Source organism: Anser cygnoides, chromosome 5, assembly GCF_040182565.1.
Source record: "Anser cygnoides isolate HZ-2024a breed goose chromosome 5, Taihu_goose_T2T_genome, whole genome shotgun sequence".
Taxonomy (NCBI): domain Eukaryota; kingdom Metazoa; phylum Chordata; class Aves; order Anseriformes; family Anatidae; genus Anser; species Anser cygnoides.
The window spans coordinates 49,424,470-49,446,460 of record NC_089877.1 but is presented as its reverse complement, the minus strand read 5'-3'; the positions used below and the strand labels follow the sequence as shown (position 1 = coordinate 49,446,460).

Below are 21,991 nucleotides of genomic sequence, written 5' to 3'. Positions count from 1 at the left end.
TGTTTGTTACAGGATAGCCTAGGGTCAGCTGTCTAAAAAGCAGCTTTGCAGAAAAGGATCTGGAGGTCATGGTGGACAACTAAGGGAGTACGATTTGGCAGCAAACCCTTGTGGCAATGAAGGCCGACTGCACTCTGTACTGTATTAGCAAGAGTGTAGTTAGCAGTTTGAGAGAAATTAGTGTTCCCTATTGTTAGTCACTTGTGAGATAGCATCTAGAATACTGCATCTAGTTTGGGTTCCCCAGAATGAGAAAGATGTTGGTATAGTGGAGGGAGCCCTGTGGAGGGCCACCAAGATAAAGGGAACAGATCACATATCTTTGGAGAACCAGCTAGGAGCTGTATTTGCTAAAGCTTAAGAAGAGAAGGGTAAGAGGGGATCCTACTGCTGTCATCTCTCATCCCACCTTGACTGTGGAGGTGGCCTACACTCAGAAATGTACAGCACCAGAAGCAATGGCCAAAAAACTGCAACAAGGGAAATGTGGAATGGATAGCAAGGTAAAATTTTCCACAGTGAATACAGTCAAATGTTGGAGCAGGTTGTCTGGAGGGGTTGTGTAATCCCAGTCCATGGAAATACTCAAAGCTAACTGGCTGTGGCGCTGAGTTTCCTGCGCTGCTGTGGAAGTGTGTTCCCCATCTCTCTTTCTTTCCCCACTTAGTACATTGAAATATCTTTTATTTTTCGTTCTTGCTGATAAGACTTCAATGAAAGAATAAAAAAATTATTGTAAGTTGCTTTAAATGTTCCTGGAAATATGCTGATAACATTGTGAATTTATGGGAACAAACCGTGTCCTTCTCTACTCTCATTTCCTCAGGGGATTTCAAAAAGAAACCTCCAGTGTTAGGGGTTTTGGTTGCCTGTGAAATTAAACATAGCAATTGTGCAAATTACAGATGAGAGTAGTGTGGTGCAGGACTATGATCTGGATGTGGTAAAGGGGATGTTTCTTGCTGTCCCTCTTGCTCTTCCCCAGAGAGCAGAGCGCGTTAGTTGTTGAGGCAGGCCTGGGAGCACGGTTTGCCGCGACTCAGAGCTGGTGGGGGGGGGGCATGGACATGGGGTTTCAAGGCCTGGGCCTGGTCCCTCCAGGTGCTTGTGCTAAGAGCAGTGAGCATTTCCTTCCCTGCTTTCTAATGTACTCTGACGGTAATGTTTGAATAAAACTCATTCTGTGGTAAAGGTTTTTTTTTTTTTCTTCCTTTTTTCTAAACACAGGAAAGACTTTACAAGCCATATTAGATCATAAATGTGCTTGGTCCTGACAGACCAAAAACTGAAGTCGTCTTTAATTTGCTTGTTCCCTGCTAACACAGCTAACAGTGGGTTTCTTGTGCTTTACCAAAACAATTATTATTTACTGTAGAACTTTTCTCATTCTAATTCTGTTCAGATACGTTAAATTTCCAGTGTGCAAGGAGATTAGTTAACCTTAAATGCTGTGTAATCTAAGCTGTATGTAAAATACTGTAGTGTACAAACTTAGTCTTCACATTCGTCAGAACATAAATTTGACTTTTTTGTGTTGTTAAACTGTACACTTATGTACATCAGATGTTGGAAATGAAAACTTTTTCAGTCAGGCTTTGTAAATTGATCAAATTCTTGCTTAACGAACGTGGAAATTTTATGCTGGACTTGCTGATGCATGTCAAACTCCCATTTGCTTATATGTACAGCTAAATAGCTGTACATTTTGCTATATTAACATTGAATAGGTAAATAGAAGCTTTTGGTTGGCAGTTAGTGGGTAATAAAGTTTTATTGTTATACTGTAGGTATATTATTGAGCAGTAGTAATATTTTGGTTTGGACTGGGAATTGTATGCCTTTAATACATATTTGAAAGATGTTGAGTGTCACTGCTTTTTAGAATGTCTCCAAAGTAATGGTGCACTAGGGAAATACTTTATTTTTACTACTTTTATCTTTCAAGGGACCAACATTTTTGGCTAGCATACATCAAGGCTGTATCCAGACTGCATTGTTGTCACAAAGATAAATTAAACAGAGGATGCACAGTTTAAGCAAAACAAAACACACGAAGAGGCATAAAGGTGCTCCTAAAAGAGTAAAGTACAGGTAGAAGTGTGGCACCTGAAATTACTTGGTATCATCAGATCTAAAGATGAGGTGACCAGCAAAAGTATCTTTGGTGGGTAGAGGAATTAAACTTTTACTGCAAACTTGAGTGAGGAATCTGACAACCATGTTCTGAAAGCCTGAAAACTAAGCTGGCTGGTAACCAGGCTGCATCTGTGACTTGTCTTCATCTGAAAACTGAGTTCTTTTCCTTCTGCAGTATTCTTTAAACAGTTAAACATGTGTGGATGCATTTGAGAACACAAGTGTGTTTTTATGCATTCAGAATGCTGCAGAGTCCATGAGGCTTTTGAATCAAACATTTCTTTTTAAGGCAGAAGGGAAGAAGATTGGTTTTAGGTTACTGCTCTAATTCATTACAGCCTAGAACATAACAGACTGAATTCTACAATGGTATGCATGTAAAAGATAAATTGAGAAGTAAAATGAAGTACCCGTATGACATGTTAAATCTGAGTAATTGGCTATGTGTTTGTTTAGGTTATTTTGTTTTTAAAATTTAGATCTGAAAATTTTCAGTGGAGGCAGTGGTGCCTACACCAAAGTATTAGTGAAATAAAATGATTTTTAATATTTCATGTGTTTGTTTTTATTTACAGATGACATGGCAGAACTTCTCCTTGGAGAGTCCAAACTAGAACAATTTTTGAAGGAAAACGCTCTTAAACAGAACAGCAGTCCACGGGGCCCCAGGCCAAAGCTGACTGAGGTCAGGAAACATCTCACGGCAGCACTTGATAGAGGAAACCTAAAGGTAAGTCAGTCAGTCTGAAAAAGACTTAGGAAAGGTGAAATTGACAGGAGTATGCTGCTAATTATGGAGAAAAAAGTAGAAAGTTCTTGTGTGTTGATTTATTATTATTCCCAGAACATCATCAGTGCTATGCTATTTCATGTCTTTTTGTTTCTTCATGGACTTTTGTTTAGATAAATTTCTCAAATCTTCTTTCATCAGAAGGACAAGAAAATCGTCACCAACTTATGGAATGATTAAGTGAAGTCCTTGCAACCTCTTTTGTGAAAGTTTTACTTGCTGTATATAACTAAATCATTCTTTGGAGTGCATTAGATAGAAATGTTATAAAACCACAAAATATTTGACAAAGTTCTGTCATAGTCTCATGAGTATGCAGGAAAGACTTCTGAAGTTATGCTTGGGGGCGAAAAGTAAGGTTTATCCTTGAGAGGAGTGTTTATGTCACAAACTTCTAATATTCTTCACCATTTTTTTCCTTCTTTGCTTAACTATTGTTGTAGCTACTAAATCACTTATTTTTCTATATTCATGGCTATCTCTTGTAAGATGAGAACCTTGCTTTACAGTCATCTCTAACTTCCATTTTTGTGTTTCCCGTGATTCATGAGAGGATTTCCTTCTCTTCCTTTTTTCCTTCATTCTTCCTTGAATCCTTTTTTTCAGGATGTTCCCTCTACCCTGTTGCTTTGAAATTGTGCAAATTAAATATATACGCTGTAGAATACATTCTTAAGATTTGACACTGTTATTTTGAACTGTACTTGTGGTGTTAAGAAAAAAATCATTGGAGGGGTTGTAATGATAGGCTGTCTTTAAATAGTTTTGTTACCTGGCAAAGCTGTCTGCTGCTTGAGAGGTATTACTGGTGCATGTGTAAATAAACATACGAACATGAAAAATGACTGATGATGCTGTTCAGTAGCTTGCTGGAGAATGATTATGTGGCTTCACCCCCTACCCCCAAGCTTCGCAAATATAACATAAAGATAGAATTTTGATGATTAGTTGCTCTCTCACAAGAAATCTACTGTGGGCTTCCACAGGTCGTATATGCAGAAAACATGCCAAACAATTGTCAGGTTTGATAGATTTTTTTTTTTTTTTTTTTTCCCTGAGGAACGAAACCTTTCTTATTCCTCTTCCTTCTAGCCAGAATTCTTACAAGAAGCTAACCTGATTATGGCCAAGCTAAACTATGTGGAAGGTGATTACAAAGAAGCTCTGAATACATATGCCAGAGTAGGAGTTGATGACTTGCAGCTAGCTGCAGTGCCACCATATAGGTTACGGATGATTGCTGAAGCATATTCTACTAAAGGTAAGATTGCTCTTTCCAGTATAATAATGTTAGAAATAGTTTTGAAAAGTGAATCAACATTTTGTCCAAAGTGAAAGAAATTGTTGACAAACATATAATCAACACAGTGATAGAGTGCCACATTTGCAGATGAGTAAGAGGATGGCTTATTTCCTTTCAAATAATTGACAAGGTTGGTTGACGAGGCTCTTACCTCTATTAAAATTTCCATTTTAACCCTGCTGTTACCCAGTCAAATTTTTATGTGTTTTTAAAAGTCCTTCAACATCTGAATGTCCTATAACTTTGGCAAGATACTAGAAGTATTGGCACTGCTCCTGAAAGTTGTGTTACAAAAGTAGTGCAGTTCTTCAGTTGCTGCGGACAAAACTGAAGAACCTTGATTCACAATGCTTTGTACTAAATGTTACAATGCATAGCCTAGGTTATGTTAAACTAGAGTAAGCCTAAATTGCTACTTAATCGAGTAAAGTAATCATAATACATTAAAAGGACTTAAAGCTTTTTTTTTTTCTTTTGCAGTTTAATTTTTAGAAATCTTCTTCATTGAATATGTATCTTTTTTAAATTTCTGAAAGTGTTTTTCGAGTAATCCAGGATAGTGAAAATTGTAATGCTAGCCTGGTGTCTTAAGGTGGCAGTACCACCTCAGCTTAGAAAACTTGTTCATGGGCTGTGATCTGGGTTAATGTTTTGAGGAAAGTGGCAGTTTGTATGCCATAGGTTTATGAGAATTTCCTGTGTCTAACTATGTTTGCTTTGGTCCGCTGTGTTTAAATTTGGGTCTGACATACATATATACTGTTTGTTACCACAAGAGAAGAGTTAAAGTCAGCAAACACAATTTAGGAGAGACTTCAATAGCATTCACTGTTCAAAGATTGGTCTTAGTCTTTGAAGAGGGTAACTGTTTCCATTGAAAATGGAAAGGGAAGGGCATGGAGAGTTTTTATATGTCTCGTAAACTTGCCCAGGTCTCTCATACACCATCTGTGTGTGGGTTGTGAGTTTTTTTTGTTGTTGCCGGGGTTTTTTGTCAATAACCTTCCATTCAGCTTTCCCTTTCACCCATCTGTGAAGATGACTGTTGAATTTGTCACTTTCTTCCTATGAAAATGCAGTCTTGGACTTGATCAACTGTAAGTGCATAAATTTGCTTATCTCCAAGGAATCCCAATAAGTTAATTGAGTATTTTCCCAGAGCTCAACTATTCTGGCTCTATTTTATTTGGTCTCATAAGAATATAGAACAGTTGAAACATAAAGACACCAATTATGCAGAAAGGATCGGTATTATTCAGTTTACTTGATATCAAATTAATTGATTAGAAAATAGTAAATATGTGTCTTGCCTTAATTTCTTCTCTACCCTGGAATATTTTGTAGATTCAACTTTTAAAAAAAGAAAGGGAAAAAAGGCATGTCTGCAACCTAGATATGCTTTTAATTTGTTGCTTCTGATTTCAAGTTTTCTACTTAAACACTGAAATCTGTTGTAACACACCTTGATCAGACTTCACTGCTTTGGTCGATTCTACTGGGTGCTTACCTGCTTACCAGCTTACCTGGGCAAACTAGCTGACTACTGCTTTTTTCCTTCTGCTCTGCCTATGTCCAGAATTGCTTTATTTTGCCTTTTTTTTTTTTTTTTGCTACCATGTTTTAAGTTTGAATGGGTGATTAATGAAAGTTAATATCCCTTCTTCCCAGGGTTGTAAGTTTGTCGTCTCCTGCCAGTTCTGGAATAAGGCTGAAGTCTCAGAGCAATCTTAAATTCAATATTCAAAGTTTAGAAACATTTAGAGTAACTGACAGCTAAATAGTGAACATTAATATGCAGTAGTACAGTTAACTCTCCCCTTCTTCCCCCTTCTCCTTCCCTTCCCTTTCCTCCTCTCCCTGGAATTTCTATTTTCCACTTTTAAGAGTGGACTATAAAACTTTCCAGTGTGAAGGGCTTCTTCAGAGGTGATTGGAGACTTGTAGTTACTACCAACTAAGTACAAGTTATTCTTAAATGGATTTTGTGCTTTGCTGTGACTTGTATTTCTGCTTGTGGTTTCAAGGATAACCTGAATATCTAAAGTTTTCTAAGTATTTAGCTTTTATTTCTTTGGCAGTCATGAACAGATCACCATGTTCCCAAGAAATGCCTGTGTGCATGCATCAGCCTGGCTGCACTGCTCAGCACGGCAACATGCAGAGAGGCTGTAAAAATACCCGTTTAAGTTTCCTAATTTCAATCCACTTTTGGGCAAACCCAGTTCCACTGGATTTGTAGTCAGCAGGATATTGGTATCCTGTTTTGTAGTGGTCAGGCACTAATGTGCTTGCCTGACAAAGCTGTAATGCAGAAAACTAATGGTAGTTTTTAATTGCTATATTTTTTTATTGTTACTTTTATTTTTTTTAATTGCTACAATTTTTTTCTCACTTAAGGTAGGACTGCCACAAATGCTTCCCTTTTTACTCCGAGCTTTTCATTCTATAATAGAGGTGAGGCATTGAGTAGGATGCTTGAATTGAAATGTTTATTCTTCTGCAATTGTTTCAAGGTACTTAAATGAGCATGTTATGCTGTAACCCTAGACAATTAAGTCTACTGTAAGCCCTCAGAAATGGCCTGCTTTGTGCCTGTGCACTCTTACCCTTGCACAACATGGAAAGTATTTCTTTCTGTCCTTCACAGCAAAGGGAGATTCAGCATGTGTGTATGAATGAAATGAGGTGCAAAATGAGCCCAAGGTCAGGTTCAAGCTAAGTTTTGTTGGAGCTTTATCTACTAATGGCTAGTAAGAAGGAGAAGAGGAAAAGCAGTAGTGGCAATTGTGGGGAGAGGAAACTGAATTGGAACATTGGAGAGGAAGTGAGATCCTTAAACACTTGCTGAACTCTGGAGTGTGTGCATGTATCTGTGTGTGTGTTTATATATGTATGCATACAAATATATGGGGGCATACATAAACATAACATGTTTACATAAACATATGCATGTATATATATTTTTATTGCTAAAAAATAAGATGTGGCAGAGAAAAAAAAATCAGAGGAGGAAAATTCTTACTGACACTTTAATTTCTCCAGAATAAGCGTGTCTGAATGCATTATCCACCAAGTTGTTTGTTGTTTTTTGTTTGTTAGTTTTGTAAACCTCTATCTGAGAACTTTGAGATACAGAACTGCTGTGTCTCATAAAGACCAAAAAGCTAATGGACTGGTGTTGTTATGGTGAGGGGAAAAAGAAAGGGGGCTTTTTTTTCTGGCTTCTGGCAACAAATGCAACTGTCTGCTGTGATGTCTTATGCGTTGTCTTGGGTAGAAGATGATGGAAGAGTAGCCTGATGAAAAGTTACCTGCTGCTGTGTCCATTAAAACAGCATATAGTAGACTAGCTGAGTGAATACACGTGAGGCAAAACTTCAGGAACTTGATTATCATAGGTCAGGATTCAGCACTGCTCAGATACCTCTCACCCAGAGCTGGAGAGGAGGTAGCTACCACAAAGTTGTACTCCTGAATGGAGTACAGCTCTGGTATTTTTCTGCCTTTCTTCACCATTTCATCAAATTCACAAGTTAAAAATGAAAAAGTAGTGAAAGACATTCTTCTTCTGTGTGGTTAACTTTGTTGATAGGCATACTTTTCTGATCTTACACCCTTAAACTATCGTGACTTTTTTTTTAAGCTATTTTTGATGCTGTGCTTCTGAGCGATTCTGTTTCATTCTGTGTATATAGAAGGTGTTGTGTTGGAATAGCTGCAGTATTAAATTTCAGAAACACAATTTTGAACAAGACAGTAAAGGGGTAATTTTCAAATGGCTTGTAAATTGAAAAGAATTCCAAACCTCTGTTATAAGAGGTTAATTTTGTCTCTTCAGTATCATCTGTTTAAGTTCTTCACTAGATCAATTTACTTGCCAATGCTCAATTTTGAGACTGAGGAAAATCTTAACTTAGGAAGAATTGAAATAAGACAAGTTATGAATCCATAAAGAAGTAACTAAAGATTGTGTATGTCTGAGTCTTTCCTTTTTCAAGTTAGGCTTGTGTACCTAGCTCCAACTTTCCCTACCCCCTTCTCATCAAAGACAAACCTGAAAAAATTGTGTGGCACTGCTATCACATGGTAGTGTATATTTAGAATCCATTTTAATAATGACTGAAGCTAATATTCTCCTAAGGATATGCTCTCTGGGAACAGGACAATTAAGTTTGTGCTAGTTTTCAGCAGTATATGAATGAGGTAATATACTGGAAAGCACACACAGGCATTATTCAAATACCATGCGTGGCAGTATCTTCTGTGTTTCTAAGCAATTTTTGTTTGCTTATGGAAGCAGAGATGAGATACGCAGTGGGATATTGAGGTGTTAATTTGGGGAGGTGCAACTTCTCAGTGACACTCAAATTACAAGTATATATTTAACTGGGAAATAAGGTTATCAAAATCTAAGTTAACACAATTGTGATGCTGCGTAAGTCAAGATATGATTGAAAAATGGATGTGTAATACTTGGCATTACAAATCAGTGAATCTTTCCACATATGCTCAGAGATGAACATTGCAATTTATAAGTCCTTACAGTCTGCAATGCTGTAAACTTTTGATTTTAGTTAAGAAATTGTGTTCATATTTACTGTCTTGTCATAGATTAGTAGACTACCGCAGGTATCTGACAAGATAGCTGTGTTGCATTACAGTTACGTTCTTGTTAAGTACGTGAGAGATGTCATATGTAAGTTAGACTGCGACATTACAGGATTGTAACCCTGTTGCTGCAGGCCATTCTGTGTCTCATATTGCCTGTTCAAATAACTCTGTTTATATTTAGATGATGTATGTTGAGAAAGGTGAGACGGCCTTTACTGCTGCTGACCCATATTCAAATTTAATGTCGCATTTACCAAGTTAAATGATTGGCTATTAATTAGTTCTATTTACAGAAACATGGAAATATTCATTAGGTTCAGTGAAAGTGTCAGCTGCATGTGAATTGCTACTTTGCAGTTAGCAAAAGATCCTGCACTTAACTTTAATCATACCCGATTGTAATGAGATCTTGTGCGTTGCTAGCCCGTGTCAGCAGACACCAAGCAGTTCTTCATGGAAGAATGCTAAATGAAAGCTGTTTTAAACATTATGCCAGAGATCTCTGGCCTCATTAGGTACTGGGTCAAGAACTCAACTTCCTTATGTTCCCTCCTCCCATATTGCTGTGCAGGAGTTGCAGCCTGCCAGCAAACATTTTGCAGACCGTGGCTGGGAAGCCTGTGCCATAGCTACTTAAAACTTTTTTCAGATAAAGCTTGGTTTTCCCAAGTCTTTATCTCTCCTGCTTGAATAGGGGTTGAGGTGGAAAAGCCAAGGGTTTGTCCTGCTTCCTTCAGTGGAGCTTTTAGCTCTGGTGCTTGAGATCCAAACATTGAATGAAAATAATTTGGTTCTTCTATTCTGTGTCGTTAAGAAAATACAAATATTTGAAAACTGTTACATTTAGAGGAGAAGTGTGGCCAGTCATTTCACAGCAGATGTTGTTACAGCTATGATATATTGTTTCAGATGACATTATAATAAATCCCCAAATATTGTTTTGGTTTTATTAACTGCTAAGTATTCACTTCAGAAAAGGTATGAGTGTTCCTGCCATTAGAAACTAGGGTAGATATATATGTGTATTTTTATTTTTAACTTTGAAGAACTTAGAGATGCTTTGAAGAACTAGCGTAACTGATATTAGAAAAAATAATAAGGAGGTACTATTGCAGTATGAGCATAGATGATGAACTATATTTCAGCTCTGGAAAGTGGTGCTTGTAATGCTCTGAGTTTTGACTAGAATGGATTTAATTCTCTGTAAGTACCCTGTATGTAGAAAAATGAGCTAGCCAGAGCAGCTCCCTTTAAATTCAAGTTTGCTGAGAAGAGGATATTGACCTTTCTGATGCCTGTTCTGAGGAGCTACTTGTGTATGAAAGTAGCCATAGGGGAGATTCTGCATCCTAACAGTTGCTGGAGATTTTTTTTTCCTGTGTCTTGGCATGAGAGGAATGGGAAATACAGCACACTTGAAAAAACAAGGAGATGAAATATTTTTGTTTCCTTACATTGTCTAAAGAAATAGGCAATTCCTATTAAGACACTGTATCTGCAGTAAGAGGTACTTTAATATAAATATATTTTCCTACTGCCTATTCTTAGTCTTCCTCCTCTTATTAATTAATACTTTACAATTACCAGTAGGAAATTGGCAGGGAAAAAAGTTTATACATTGCTTTCTAAAAAAAAATAATTCTCTACACGCAAAGCACAATCTTGGACTGAGGACTTCTAGAAATAAGTCCTTTACCTGAGTGAAATTAGCAGTGCTCGTTCTAAGTTCAGCAATAAACCGTGGGAGTTCCTTGATGGCTGTAACTAGAGTTGTTTCAATTTTTTGTCAAAAGTTACTAGTAAGTGTGTGCTATAATCTATATAATTGCTTGTTCTAAATATGTAAGCTAAATACGAAGCTTCTTTAAAAGCAGAGATGAAAGGTTGGTGCCTTTTGTTCATTTGTGTACAGCCTATGGAACACTTACCAGTATTGCTTTGCATATCCTACAGGGAAGAATAAAGGATGTATACTCAGACTTGGATTTTACATGTCAAAGGAAAACAGAAAGCAAACCCAGGAACCCTTTCTATTCATGCAACTTTTTCCCTCCTGCAAAAACATGTTTATTTACTTAAGTATAAAATAGTCTTTCACTTTTTGTTTGTTTGTTTTTGTCTGTCCATTGACTTGACTTCTGAAGACAGGAGATAAACCACAGTTATTACTTGTGGTCTCTAAAATTGACAAGCACTTACACAGACAAGGTACTGATTGACATCTTCTAAGATCCTCAGTTATACAAAATGCCATAAATGTGACAGATGCGACAGGCTTTTCTCAGGCTTGCGGTGTGTGTATGTATGTTTTTAATGGTTTCAGTAGTGATCTGGGTGGTAGGAGTACTTGCTAAAGATCTGAAATCTGATGTGGATTCCCTTTTGACCTCTGAGTAATTTTTGTTTTACTTTGTAAAATGAAATGGGGGTGTTAGTTGGTTTTCCAATAGAAAGTCTACTTTTTTAATGAATGAAAATGAAAAGTCAATGTAATCAAAATAAAAAAAACTGCTAAGAATAAGCAAATCTTATCCATGTGAACATCTTAAAAATTGTTAGTTTATTGCTCATTCTTATGAGGAACCCTCTTTTTTGGGTAGTAGTAATGTGCATATGTCATACTGCAGATAGTTTGCTCTTGTAATGTACTTGTTTAAAAAAAAAAGGCTTGGCATAACTTTGATCACTGATTTGAGAGCATACAGACATGAAGATCACTTGGAATAAGTGATAAAACTATCTACTGTTTGCTTTCTGAATCTTATAAAAATTATAAATTAACCATGTTTTAAAGATTTAAAGAAAACCTTCGCAAGCTATCATGTAATTGAAATATCAGGCATACCTTTTTCTTGTTCAAATACTGTTTGTTGCTGTTCTACTCTTTTGACAAACAATTTTAGAGTTACTTTGCAAAACACATAAGCTTAACTAGAATGGACTCGTATTCATTTCACTGCTTCTCACTTTCTTTTCCCTCAGGAGTCATCTTGCTTGATATCTGGACTAGATATGTATGAGATAAGTGTCTTCCCAAAATAAAACTGACCCAGTTTGTTAGAAGCTTTTACTTGAAGGTGGTTTTGACTGGAAGGGCTTAAACTTAAAAGCCATAATATCGAAGTGAATTTGTGATACCAACTGGTGTGATATTCTTGAATACAAGCTAAAACAATATAAAGAATAAAGGCTAAATAAACCAATAGCTATGACTTGTACAACAAATGCAGTAATATTTCGTAGCAGTAACTCTGCTGAATTTCTCAAAAAATAGAGTTGAACATGCAACTCTTTCCTGAATATCTCAAAAAATTACAAATAATTAAAGAAGTTCATAACTTTTTGAGGCAGAAAAACAGATTTTTGCCTGGGAAGTGTGGAAATAAGCACACAGGGGAGATCTGACTCGTCCGAATGCATGTGAACATTGTCAGCAGATGATTTAGGGTGATATGTGTGTCTTTGAATTCATGTGTTTCTAAATTCTCTAAGTTACCACTTGCCTTTTTTTTTTTTTCCAAGAGCCTAATATAATAATGCCTTATTTTAATTCATTTCTAATCATTCACAATATTCTTACGAAGTAGTAGTATATTTCGTGGTTGTTATTGCTATATTGCTGTTTGTATCTATTTCAAATTAAAAATACTTTTACGTGTGTTAATAATTATTTCTACACTCCATCATCTGTTTTTAAGAAAAAGTTAAATGAGTAGCTTGGAATCTGAACGGACTTCTTATTTTAACATGTTACAGAAATCTTAATTTATTCAATGTTTTTCTTCTAGTCAATATGTTTTCATTTTTAATGTAGTATTGAATTGTAATTATTCCTTGTGTCAGCAAACCAAATAAAGTCTCTGAACCATCCTGGTAAGTGGTTGTTTCAGGATAGTTCTCCAAATTAACTTCTGGCTGTAAAGCATTACATGCTTAAAATAAATATACTTTGACAGGTTGTAATAAGCATACCAGGAAAAATACACTAAGTACAGTTGTATAATAAAGTTACTTTAAGAAATAGTATTATGTGCTTCGTCAAAGGACCCTGTCACAATTTTGTACTTTTTTTCTCCGTTACTTTAAAGTTTCTGATGGAGCACTGAGATTCTTTCATATCTTAAGGAAAATTCCCAGATAAAATGACAGAAGGTCTTTATACTGAGTTTTTCAGATAAAAAAAAAATAAATACATAGTTGTGGCCATAATTATAAAAATATAAATAATAAATCCAAGTCAATTCCACAAATAGCCGGCTGAGTAATATGTGTCATAAATGGAGGATTACTGTGGAGCGCTTGTTGTTTGTGTCATGGCAGAGAGAGGGTGGGGAGGAATGATCCACTTGCCAACTATCTGATGCTTTCAGTCATTTGGCATTTTTTTTATTACTGCTCGTTTATTGTGTTTTATGGTCACCTCTGAGTTTGAAGATGTTCATGTAGGACACTGCAAGCTTTTTATCCAACATCAACCATACGTTTAGCTCTTATCAGAGGGTCAGTTCAAGCAGCAGGAGATCTGAACTTTTTGTATAGTTAAATCTTTTGGATATATGACATAAAATTAGTAAAAACAAACAAACAAAAAAACCCAAACAAACAAAAAACAACAAACCACCTCTTGGAATATTTGTTATATGATTGAAAAATTGAAAGAAAGCAGACCAGCTCTAGACTATTGCTCTAGACTATTTCTACTTTTTAGAGAGATGTTAAGATGAAAACAGATTTAAGATTTAGACATGTCAGAGAAGTCCAGTGTCTGTTGTACTCAGGTTTGGCAGGTTTTCAAGAGAGTCTACTTGAATGTTAGCTAGGCTTTCGGAACATGTAGGTTTTTGAAAAGTATACTGATTTTTATGTTTGTTTTGCAGAATATTATGTGGAGATCTGTTGCATGTCAAAAGTAGAAGGGAATCTTTTACTAATACGCACAAGAAGGCACAAAAGTTTTAGTGATTTGTATTTAAAAAAAGATAAAAAAGTATCCTATATCAAATGCAGGAAGTTTTTTGTTTTTTCTGCTCGGTGCTGTTGAGGCTCCAAGTAGAGCTTTGTATCCAGTTTTTGGCACGAGCCAAGATAGATAGAACCCATTGGAGAGCCTCCAGAGGAGATGAAAATGATCAAATGTCAAGGAAGCATGAAAAGAATGAAAATTGATATTCATTGTAGGAAACGTGTCTCTTTTTCTAGATTGAAATTAGAAAAGAGGTTTTGTAAAGAAAGGAATAATCTGTGAAGAAGACTAGGAATACTTAATCTAGGGAGGGAGATTTAGATGTTAGGAAAAAATATTAATCGTAGGAATAGTTGTGCTCTATAATAAATTGCATAAGAAGGCCAAGGATTTAAGAACATGTTGGAAGAGCATCTGTTGGTGTTGGTTGATTCCTTATTCAGATAGACAGATGAGTGTTCTCGAGGTCCTTTCCAGCTGTTTTCTTTAATTATTTTGAAAACAACTTTAATAGAAGTGGCTTGTATAGGAGATACCATTGATTAATGAATGTTGTTTTGATTTTAGACAAGCAAAAACTTTATATTTTTTGGCTTCAAAGCACCAGATAATGTTTTTGTTGGATAGGTCTAATAAAGGCATGAAAGACTTCTGTGCTTGATGAGAGAGAGGTACCTGTTACTAAAGCTGGTTGTATTGAGTTGTTTTGTGGGCATTCACATAAATGTGGGTATCTATCACAATTTTTCCTAGACAATCTATGGCTTAAACTGCTAACTACCTGCATGGTATCTTATGCTGCATTTATTTTCAATGCAAGACCTAATGAGGGTGCGTATGGAGGGCAATTTAATAGTGATTTTTCAGCTCCTATGCTGATTATTAGCACAGTAGGCCAGCACAGATTTAGGATCATGTCTGGATTCTTGAAGTTGTTTTGATTGTCTTGACAACAGGTACAAAAAGCATATTGAAATCATTATTTGTCATTAGGAATTTAGTGTTTTCTTCCTGCGGAGGATATACTAATCCTTTTTTTCCCCAACATGTTGTTAATTGTGTTTAGTGTGTTCTGTAATTCCATAGCAAGGTAAGTAGAATCGGACAGCTAACAGGTCACTGATCAGAGAATGAGTGTTTGACAAATAACATAGGTGACAGGTGATGCAAAGCATGTCGCAAGCCTGTTGCACTGAGGGAGTAGTGAGATTTTTGAAAATCGAAGAGATGGAAATTTGATGAACAAAAGCTTAAATCCAAAAATTCCACTTCCTGATCCTTTATTTCTTAAAAATGTATTTGCTTTTATTGGTGCTTCTGCTTTGCTCTGTTGCTAAGTTTGGTATTTGAGTGCTTTCCTCACCTTGCCTTGGTTTCTGTGATCACTTGGAATAAGTGAAGATGTCTCCAGTAATTTAAAACTGGTATAAAAGGACACTGGACACCTCTGTGGTATAATGTCATAATTTTCATTTAAATCATAATTGCTAAAATTGCTTCTCATAGTTTTACAATCATTAAGAAGGATTTAGTGTTATTTATTTCTGTCTGTATCAGAGGACCATACCTTCAAATTTTTTCAGTAATTTCTTTGTTTGCTTCTTCCCATGATCAAAAGGGTTTAACCTGGACTATACTCCAGATGCAGTATTTTATGACATTCGTTTTTAATGCTTCCTTTGAAAATGTTTTATTTGCAGGTCTCTGTCTTGAGAAGTTGCCAATTTCTTCTTCAGCTAGCAACCTCCATGTGGACCGTGAACAAGAAATTGTTACGTGCTATGAGAAGGCTGGGGATATTGCTCTTCTGTACCTTCAGGAGATAGAAAGGGTAAGAATTATGTGCATCATCTGTTATTGGTATGATGATACCAACATTTTGGTAATTCATCAGAAAGAAAATGTCTGATAGTTGTTTTCTTAGAACTTCAGGGCATGCTTACTCTTGGACAATAAAGCTAGTGTGACTTTCTGTCCTCCTAGAAAATTGTGCTAGTAGTCTGAAAAGGGACAGAACTCTCTTAATTATTATGTATGTTCAGGATGCTGATCTGTAGCCTCCTGGGAATTCATTTACGGACGTGGTATATTATGGTATATTTCAAACACATGTAGGAATTATGTATATTGCGTGTATACGCTTCCTGGCATTTCAGATAATTCTTAAAAATAATTAATGTTGTAATCTTCATTAGATACTAAGTTGGGGTCAGAAAAGAAAAAAATAAAATGAAGAGGGAGAGAAGTAATTGATACTGCTTTTTAAATAAACACACGTTCTTATTTTTTGAGCTTTTTTGCTTTGGAGTGCTTTTGTTGTCTCTTAGTGCTTGGTAGAATATGTAGTGAATATGAAGGCAAATGAAAGCTGATCATTTTCCATTTTTAATACAACTAATACAAATTAAATCATTTCTAAATTGTTTCTTTTAAAATCTCTCTGGATATCACTTTTAATCTTCAGTGCTGCTTTCTGCAGCACTCTTTCCTAACCTACCAGGGTTTTAAATTTTAAATACCATCACCTCAGCTACTGAGTGAGGTTGCAAATATGCTTTGTCATGCACTTCTTTTTTTATACTCTTCTTCACGTTAAGTTCTGAAAATGTATTATAAAACTTTTCTTACAGGCCATTCTGCTTGGTGAAGAAATTACCGTTAAAGGGATAGCCAACAGCAAAAAAAGATTTATATTTAGGTATGAATGGAATTAAGGACAGAACTATTCAGCTATCAGCTACCTAAAAATGAAAGACTTCTCCAATGTAAAGTATTAGCTTCTTTATGGAAGTCTACAGAACTTGATAATTTTTGTTGTATTTTTTTTCTTGTGTTCTCCTAGGTGATTAATACGAATATACAAAACAGAAGCCCTAAACCAGGACCCACTACACATGAACAAGAACTTGGTTTTTTCTTGGAAACAGGATTACAAAGAGCACATGTTTTATATTTCAAGAATGGGTAAGATTTGATTCACCATTTTTGTTTGTTTTGATTTAGGTTTTTTATTTTCATTCTAACAGATTGTGATAATTTTTAACAATTGTGGGTCATGCGATCATGAGGCCTCTTTAATAAGGCACTAAAGTTTTGAATGAAATAGTGAGGCTGCCCATATTGTATTTATTTACATGTTGTTAAATCCTTTGATTAAAGTATATTAAACAGAAAACATTTTGTATTTTACTTACTATTTGTGAGAACTTAAAATACCTTAAACTTGAACTATTCTTTTATAGTTCTTTTATTTTACTATTAGAAAGTAAATATTAGAAAGATGTTATTATAGAGTAATTGACAACATATTGAAATTCCTGATTTTTATAATTTTGATTTCATAATTTTTTTCTGAATCTCTTCAGTTATCACTTATTTTAACATTATGCTGCAGGATAAATGTGCATGAAGACCAACAGTATGTATACAAATATACAATCTCTATTGTACCTGCTCTATAGATCCTTTTATATCCTGCATGGGAGCTCCTTTATAATTTTAAAGAAGACTTCTATTAGAAGTCTAAAAATAAATTCAGCCATCACGGAAGATGAAAAAAGAAATACCACTCTTCATTTATTTAGAGCTTTAAAACTTTGCACAAATGGTTCTTAAGTACATTTCTGACATTTGTTGTTGAAAGCATGTAGTTTAAAAACTGATCTGCAGGGCTTTTGTTTTGTGTTATTTTACTGAAATTTTGGAACTCTAGACAGGACTAGCATTTTGTACCAAAAATGTTTCTTATTCTTTCAAGTACATAAACAGGAGATGAAGGTAAATCATGCAGTGTCTGTAAAGAGTTCGAGATTTTCATGTACTGATGGTTGGTTGATAAAAGGATATCCCAATTTTGAACCTGTTCAGGGCAGTCAGCAGGAAAATGGTCACTAAGCTTCTTAAAGTAAGGAAGTAATGCTGCCATATTGCGTGATCTGAGAATTATGTTTGAGTTCTGTTTTCATCATTTAATTGCAAGAGGAATGGAATGTTTTGAAAGTTGGTTTTTTTTTTTTTCATTTAGCAGGGCTAAAAATAAAATTACTGTTTTCATGTCTGCACAGAAGATAAGTAAAATACATGTATTAAAAGAATCGCAGTGGCAATCATGGTAAAGAATAAGCTAAATTCCACATTTCAAAGAATTTTCAAAAAGTAATCAGCAGTAGACAGAGAAGATTAAGAGTAACCACAAAAAGTTGTGTAGTGGTTTATTAAGGAACATCTAGCCTATAGAGGAATGGTTTTTGTTAATTTGTTTTTTCCTAGACCATATCAGCTGGTCCGGCATAAACTTTCAAAAAGCTGATTGTATTCTATGCACATTATAATCCTTCACAGTGAAGCTGCTGGTGTTCTTGTCAACTCCTGCATAAACATACTATTTTTTTTTCTCCACTCCTTAGTACAATGGTCACTTGTAGTTTACAAGCTGATTATGCATTATACGTTTAATTTTAAATGTCGTCTTCCAATTTAGTTGTCTAGTGCTAGAAGTAGTAGAAGAGGAAACGAGCTGTCAGGGAAAAATGAATCAGTGCCAACCATTATTTTGCATACTTCTACCATTATATCCTTCAGTTTCCTTTCTTAATTTAGAGCCAATCCCAATTCTTTCAAGATTGCCTAATATGGACATTGTTCCAGGCCCTCAGTTACATTGCTGCTTTTATTGGTCCCTTCTTTTTTTGCTTGTTTGTTTTTCACTTGAATTTACCAGAACTGAACACAGAGGACTGCTACTTTAAATATATATATTTTTAACAGTGACAAATTTGTAGCATGCTTTTCAAAACATTGGTATCAAAGATGCTTCACTTGATTTTTAAATTTGGCATGTATTCTGATATTAGGTTTATATAAATTGAGTTCAAGATCTTCGATCTTTGTCTTATGCTTTACAATCTACTTCAAGTTTTAATTTAATCTAAAATTATAATGATTATATGAAAATTTTCAAGCAGGGGAAATGTAGATATTTTTAATACAGGCAGTTTAGAAACTGAAACACTGATTTAAATAAACTTTTTTCAGTTGAAGCTGTAGATACGAAAAGGGCGTGAATCCTGTAGAAGATGCAGGAAATTACCCATTTAACTGCTTGTGAGTGATGAGGGAGAAGAAGAAGAGGAAAAATATGCCTGTTTTTACAGGCAGACCAGCTCTGGTATTCATATTGCAATGCAGTGGAGTCTGTTACTTGTATGTTCATGAAGTGAGATTGTAACACTAAGATAAGTTAAATCCAAAATGAAAGTTCCTTCCACTAAACTATAATCTGGCATTGTATTGAGTGAATTCAAATTTTATCTTGTTACCAGCATTGTGGATTCATCAATTTATAGACTAGAGCATGCTTAAAGATTTGCCAAGATGCTTATGGGTAAATGGTACGGATTTTTAAATTTTTTTTTTTTTTTAGATTTCAGTTCCACTCCAGTAAGTACTGAAAAAAAACAAAAACAAACACACCTCTTTAAACATCTGATGGAGAACTGAATTTGTCTAAAGTCCTTTTGTGAGGAAATGTGTTGTTGTATACCTTTGTTCACTCATTTATTCACTGCTTTTGGACTCTTTGTCCTCTAGAACTGGAAATCTCATTTTTGGATGTATTGATTACAAACTGGAAAAGAAATTGAGAACTTTTATACTAACTAAAAGAACACCGTTTCAGCAGTAACGTAGGGAGTGTTGCTGCCTACCCAGCATGCTGGTTGATCAACTTTAAACTTTTGCTTTGCTCGCTAACTGTGTAGAGATTTTCATTTAAGTGAAGAAAGCAAGTTTTTGTAGAAGATTAAGTGAATATCTTTCAGGCATGCATTAGTGTTTGAAACCTCTGAAGCCTAACTGCTAAGTGCCAGCATTTTGAAAATACATGGAATAGCAATTATCTAAAAATAAAAAAAATATAAAAAAAAAGCCTAAAGTGGCAATAGCCTGAATGGAAGAGCACTATTTTAATGATCTATTAAGGCACGAATCAGAAACTAATGTTTTCTTCCAAAATGTACAGAATTTAAGTAAAGTGTCAAACTACTTTACCATTTTTCACTTGGGAGCTGAGGAACATTTCAGCTTCGCAATGTGTAGCAAGTTGAGGAAGCTGTTCTGAAACTAAAAGGAGGGTTTAAAATATATATAACTTTAAATGTCTTGCTGGCTGATTATGCAACTTCCATTTAGTCTAGTAGCTGCTTTGTAATTTCAAATTGGAGGAGTTCAAAGACCTGGTATTGTTCCAAGAAAAGCAATGAACATAGAAACTTTGACATGAGTACTTCAATATAGTTTTTTTGTTTGGTTGTATTTTTTTGGTTTTCAAGTAAAATGCCGCTGAGAAAGGACAACAGTTTATGTACTGCATAATTCTTCTGTCCTTGAATTTACTTTGTATTCATGTTTTAAGATAAACCAGACAAAATTGTAAATGATTTTTATTTTTGAATTAGCAAAGCTCAGGACTGTATTCGCTCTGTACACTCTTAAAGCAAAAGAGCTTTTTGCTTGGAATCTAAAATCAGGTGGCCATCATCTGAAAACCAGCCTTAGCTAGCTTCAAGAGCTCTCGTCATTCGTCCTATATGTCACACCCTCACAAGGACATCGTTCTATCATGGGAAAAGTCCAGGATCCAGACTGCAATTTGGTCTAATTTCCATCCCTGATCACTTGCTGAATCAAAGCCTGGTGGAACTGGACCAGGTCTGTATTCCTCATGGTGCTATTATCTGTGCTGACATAGCTGCTCTGAAGCAAGACCTTCCCAGTCCTCTCCATGATGATGTTGTTCAGAGGCCAGCCCTTTCTCAGTAGACAATTAACCCAACAAAAAATAAAGTTTTTCTGTGAATAAATGATTTTTATTGGCTTACAAGATGTCTGACAAACACACAAAACAACAGTCCTTGGAGTTACTCATGTAAAGGACTTGTCTGTGTAGGAGTTGTTTTTTTAGTTTTTGTTTTGTTTTTCCACTATGGCACTTGCAGGAATATTGTTCTCGTGTTAGTAGGCAAGGGAGAGTGAACAGAAGCCAATCCATAAGTGCTATTGTTGCGTGCGTGTGTGTGGGTGTGGATGTGTGCTACCTTGACCGATTGTTCTGCACTTCTCCAAAGATTAAGATTCAAATTCTGATGAAGTCTAGGACTTAGATATCTTGTGAACATTAATTAGTAAATAAGGTACATCACTGAATGTGAGCCACAGTTGCCAGTTTTAACTTAAATGTTAACTGACCTTGTTGACTTGAAGAGGCGGAGATAAGTAGGCGGGAGGATTTATTGGTGCTAGATTTCCTCATGGTAGTGGCAGAACTGATCTGGTAAGCATTTGGGCAAGTTTGCCAAGGAAGGAGTGTATGTATTTTGGTCACAAAAACGGAACCGGCTCTTGGAGGAACCAGTTGACTACATATCTACAGAGATATAAATGACTAGTACTAAAGGATTCGTCTTCATTTTAAATAGTAATAACTGTTCTGAAACTACTTTTTGCAAAGAGTTAACAAATCGCATTGTTTGACTCTTCAGTGCTATCCTCTGAAGTTGTAGGCAGTGCTGTAGAGGTCAAACTGGTTTCTGACGGTACAAACGTGGTATTGTAGTGGACAGAAGGCTGATACAGTGGTAAGAAAAAGCAGATACTGTGCAGGTGTTGGAGACTGTTTGCATCTGATGTCATTTGTTATTGAAATTAATGGCATTTGAAATTCATCAGTTCTTTCAAAGTGTCCATTGCTCAGGTTATTTCCTCGTCATTGTCCAAACAATTAAAAATATATGTTTCTAAGTTAAAAGTAGTATTGATTTGACTGTGGTAAGAATCAAAGCTTAACTGCAGTGAAAACCTTGGAAACAGTATGTGTTACAGAAATGCTAGTCACCTGTTGAAAGGCAGGCAAACTTTACCCGTGTTTTCAGTTGAATACTGGAAAAATCTTCCTTTGCACCTCCCGATCTCCACATCCTTTCCTTTCAAAATATATAACCACCAGGATAATCTATTCAACAGCCAGTTTACTGGAGAGGGCTTATAATTTTTGTTGACATGCAGGCATTTTGGTGTTTGTACTGAAAATGTTTTCTTGTGTTCTGGCAATTTGTATTTGGTAGGCATGTCAGATCTGACCTTTTCTGTCTCCCAGATTCTCTGTCCCTTGCTGGCCTACCCTTCCCAAATG

At 35.6% G+C, this 21,991-nt stretch overlaps 1 protein-coding gene across 8 annotated transcripts in view; it reads left to right on the top strand.

Moving 5' to 3' along the window:
• Positions 1–21,991, top strand: part of TTC7B (tetratricopeptide repeat domain 7B) — a 138,203-nt gene that overhangs the window by 17,464 nt on the left and 98,748 nt on the right. For 7 of the 8 annotated variants that reach the window (XM_066998259.1, XM_048070503.2, XM_066998260.1 and 4 more), the window contains exons 2-5: positions 2,712–2,866; positions 4,019–4,187; positions 15,504–15,634; positions 16,646–16,767. In XM_066998259.1, coding sequence (XP_066854360.1) covers positions 2,712–2,866; positions 4,019–4,187; positions 15,504–15,634; positions 16,646–16,767 — 577 coding nt within the window. Of the gene's footprint in view, positions 1–2,711; positions 2,867–4,018; positions 4,188–15,503; positions 15,635–16,645; positions 16,768–21,991 lie in introns of those variants that run through there. The other variant, XM_066998261.1, reaches the window with a different exon arrangement.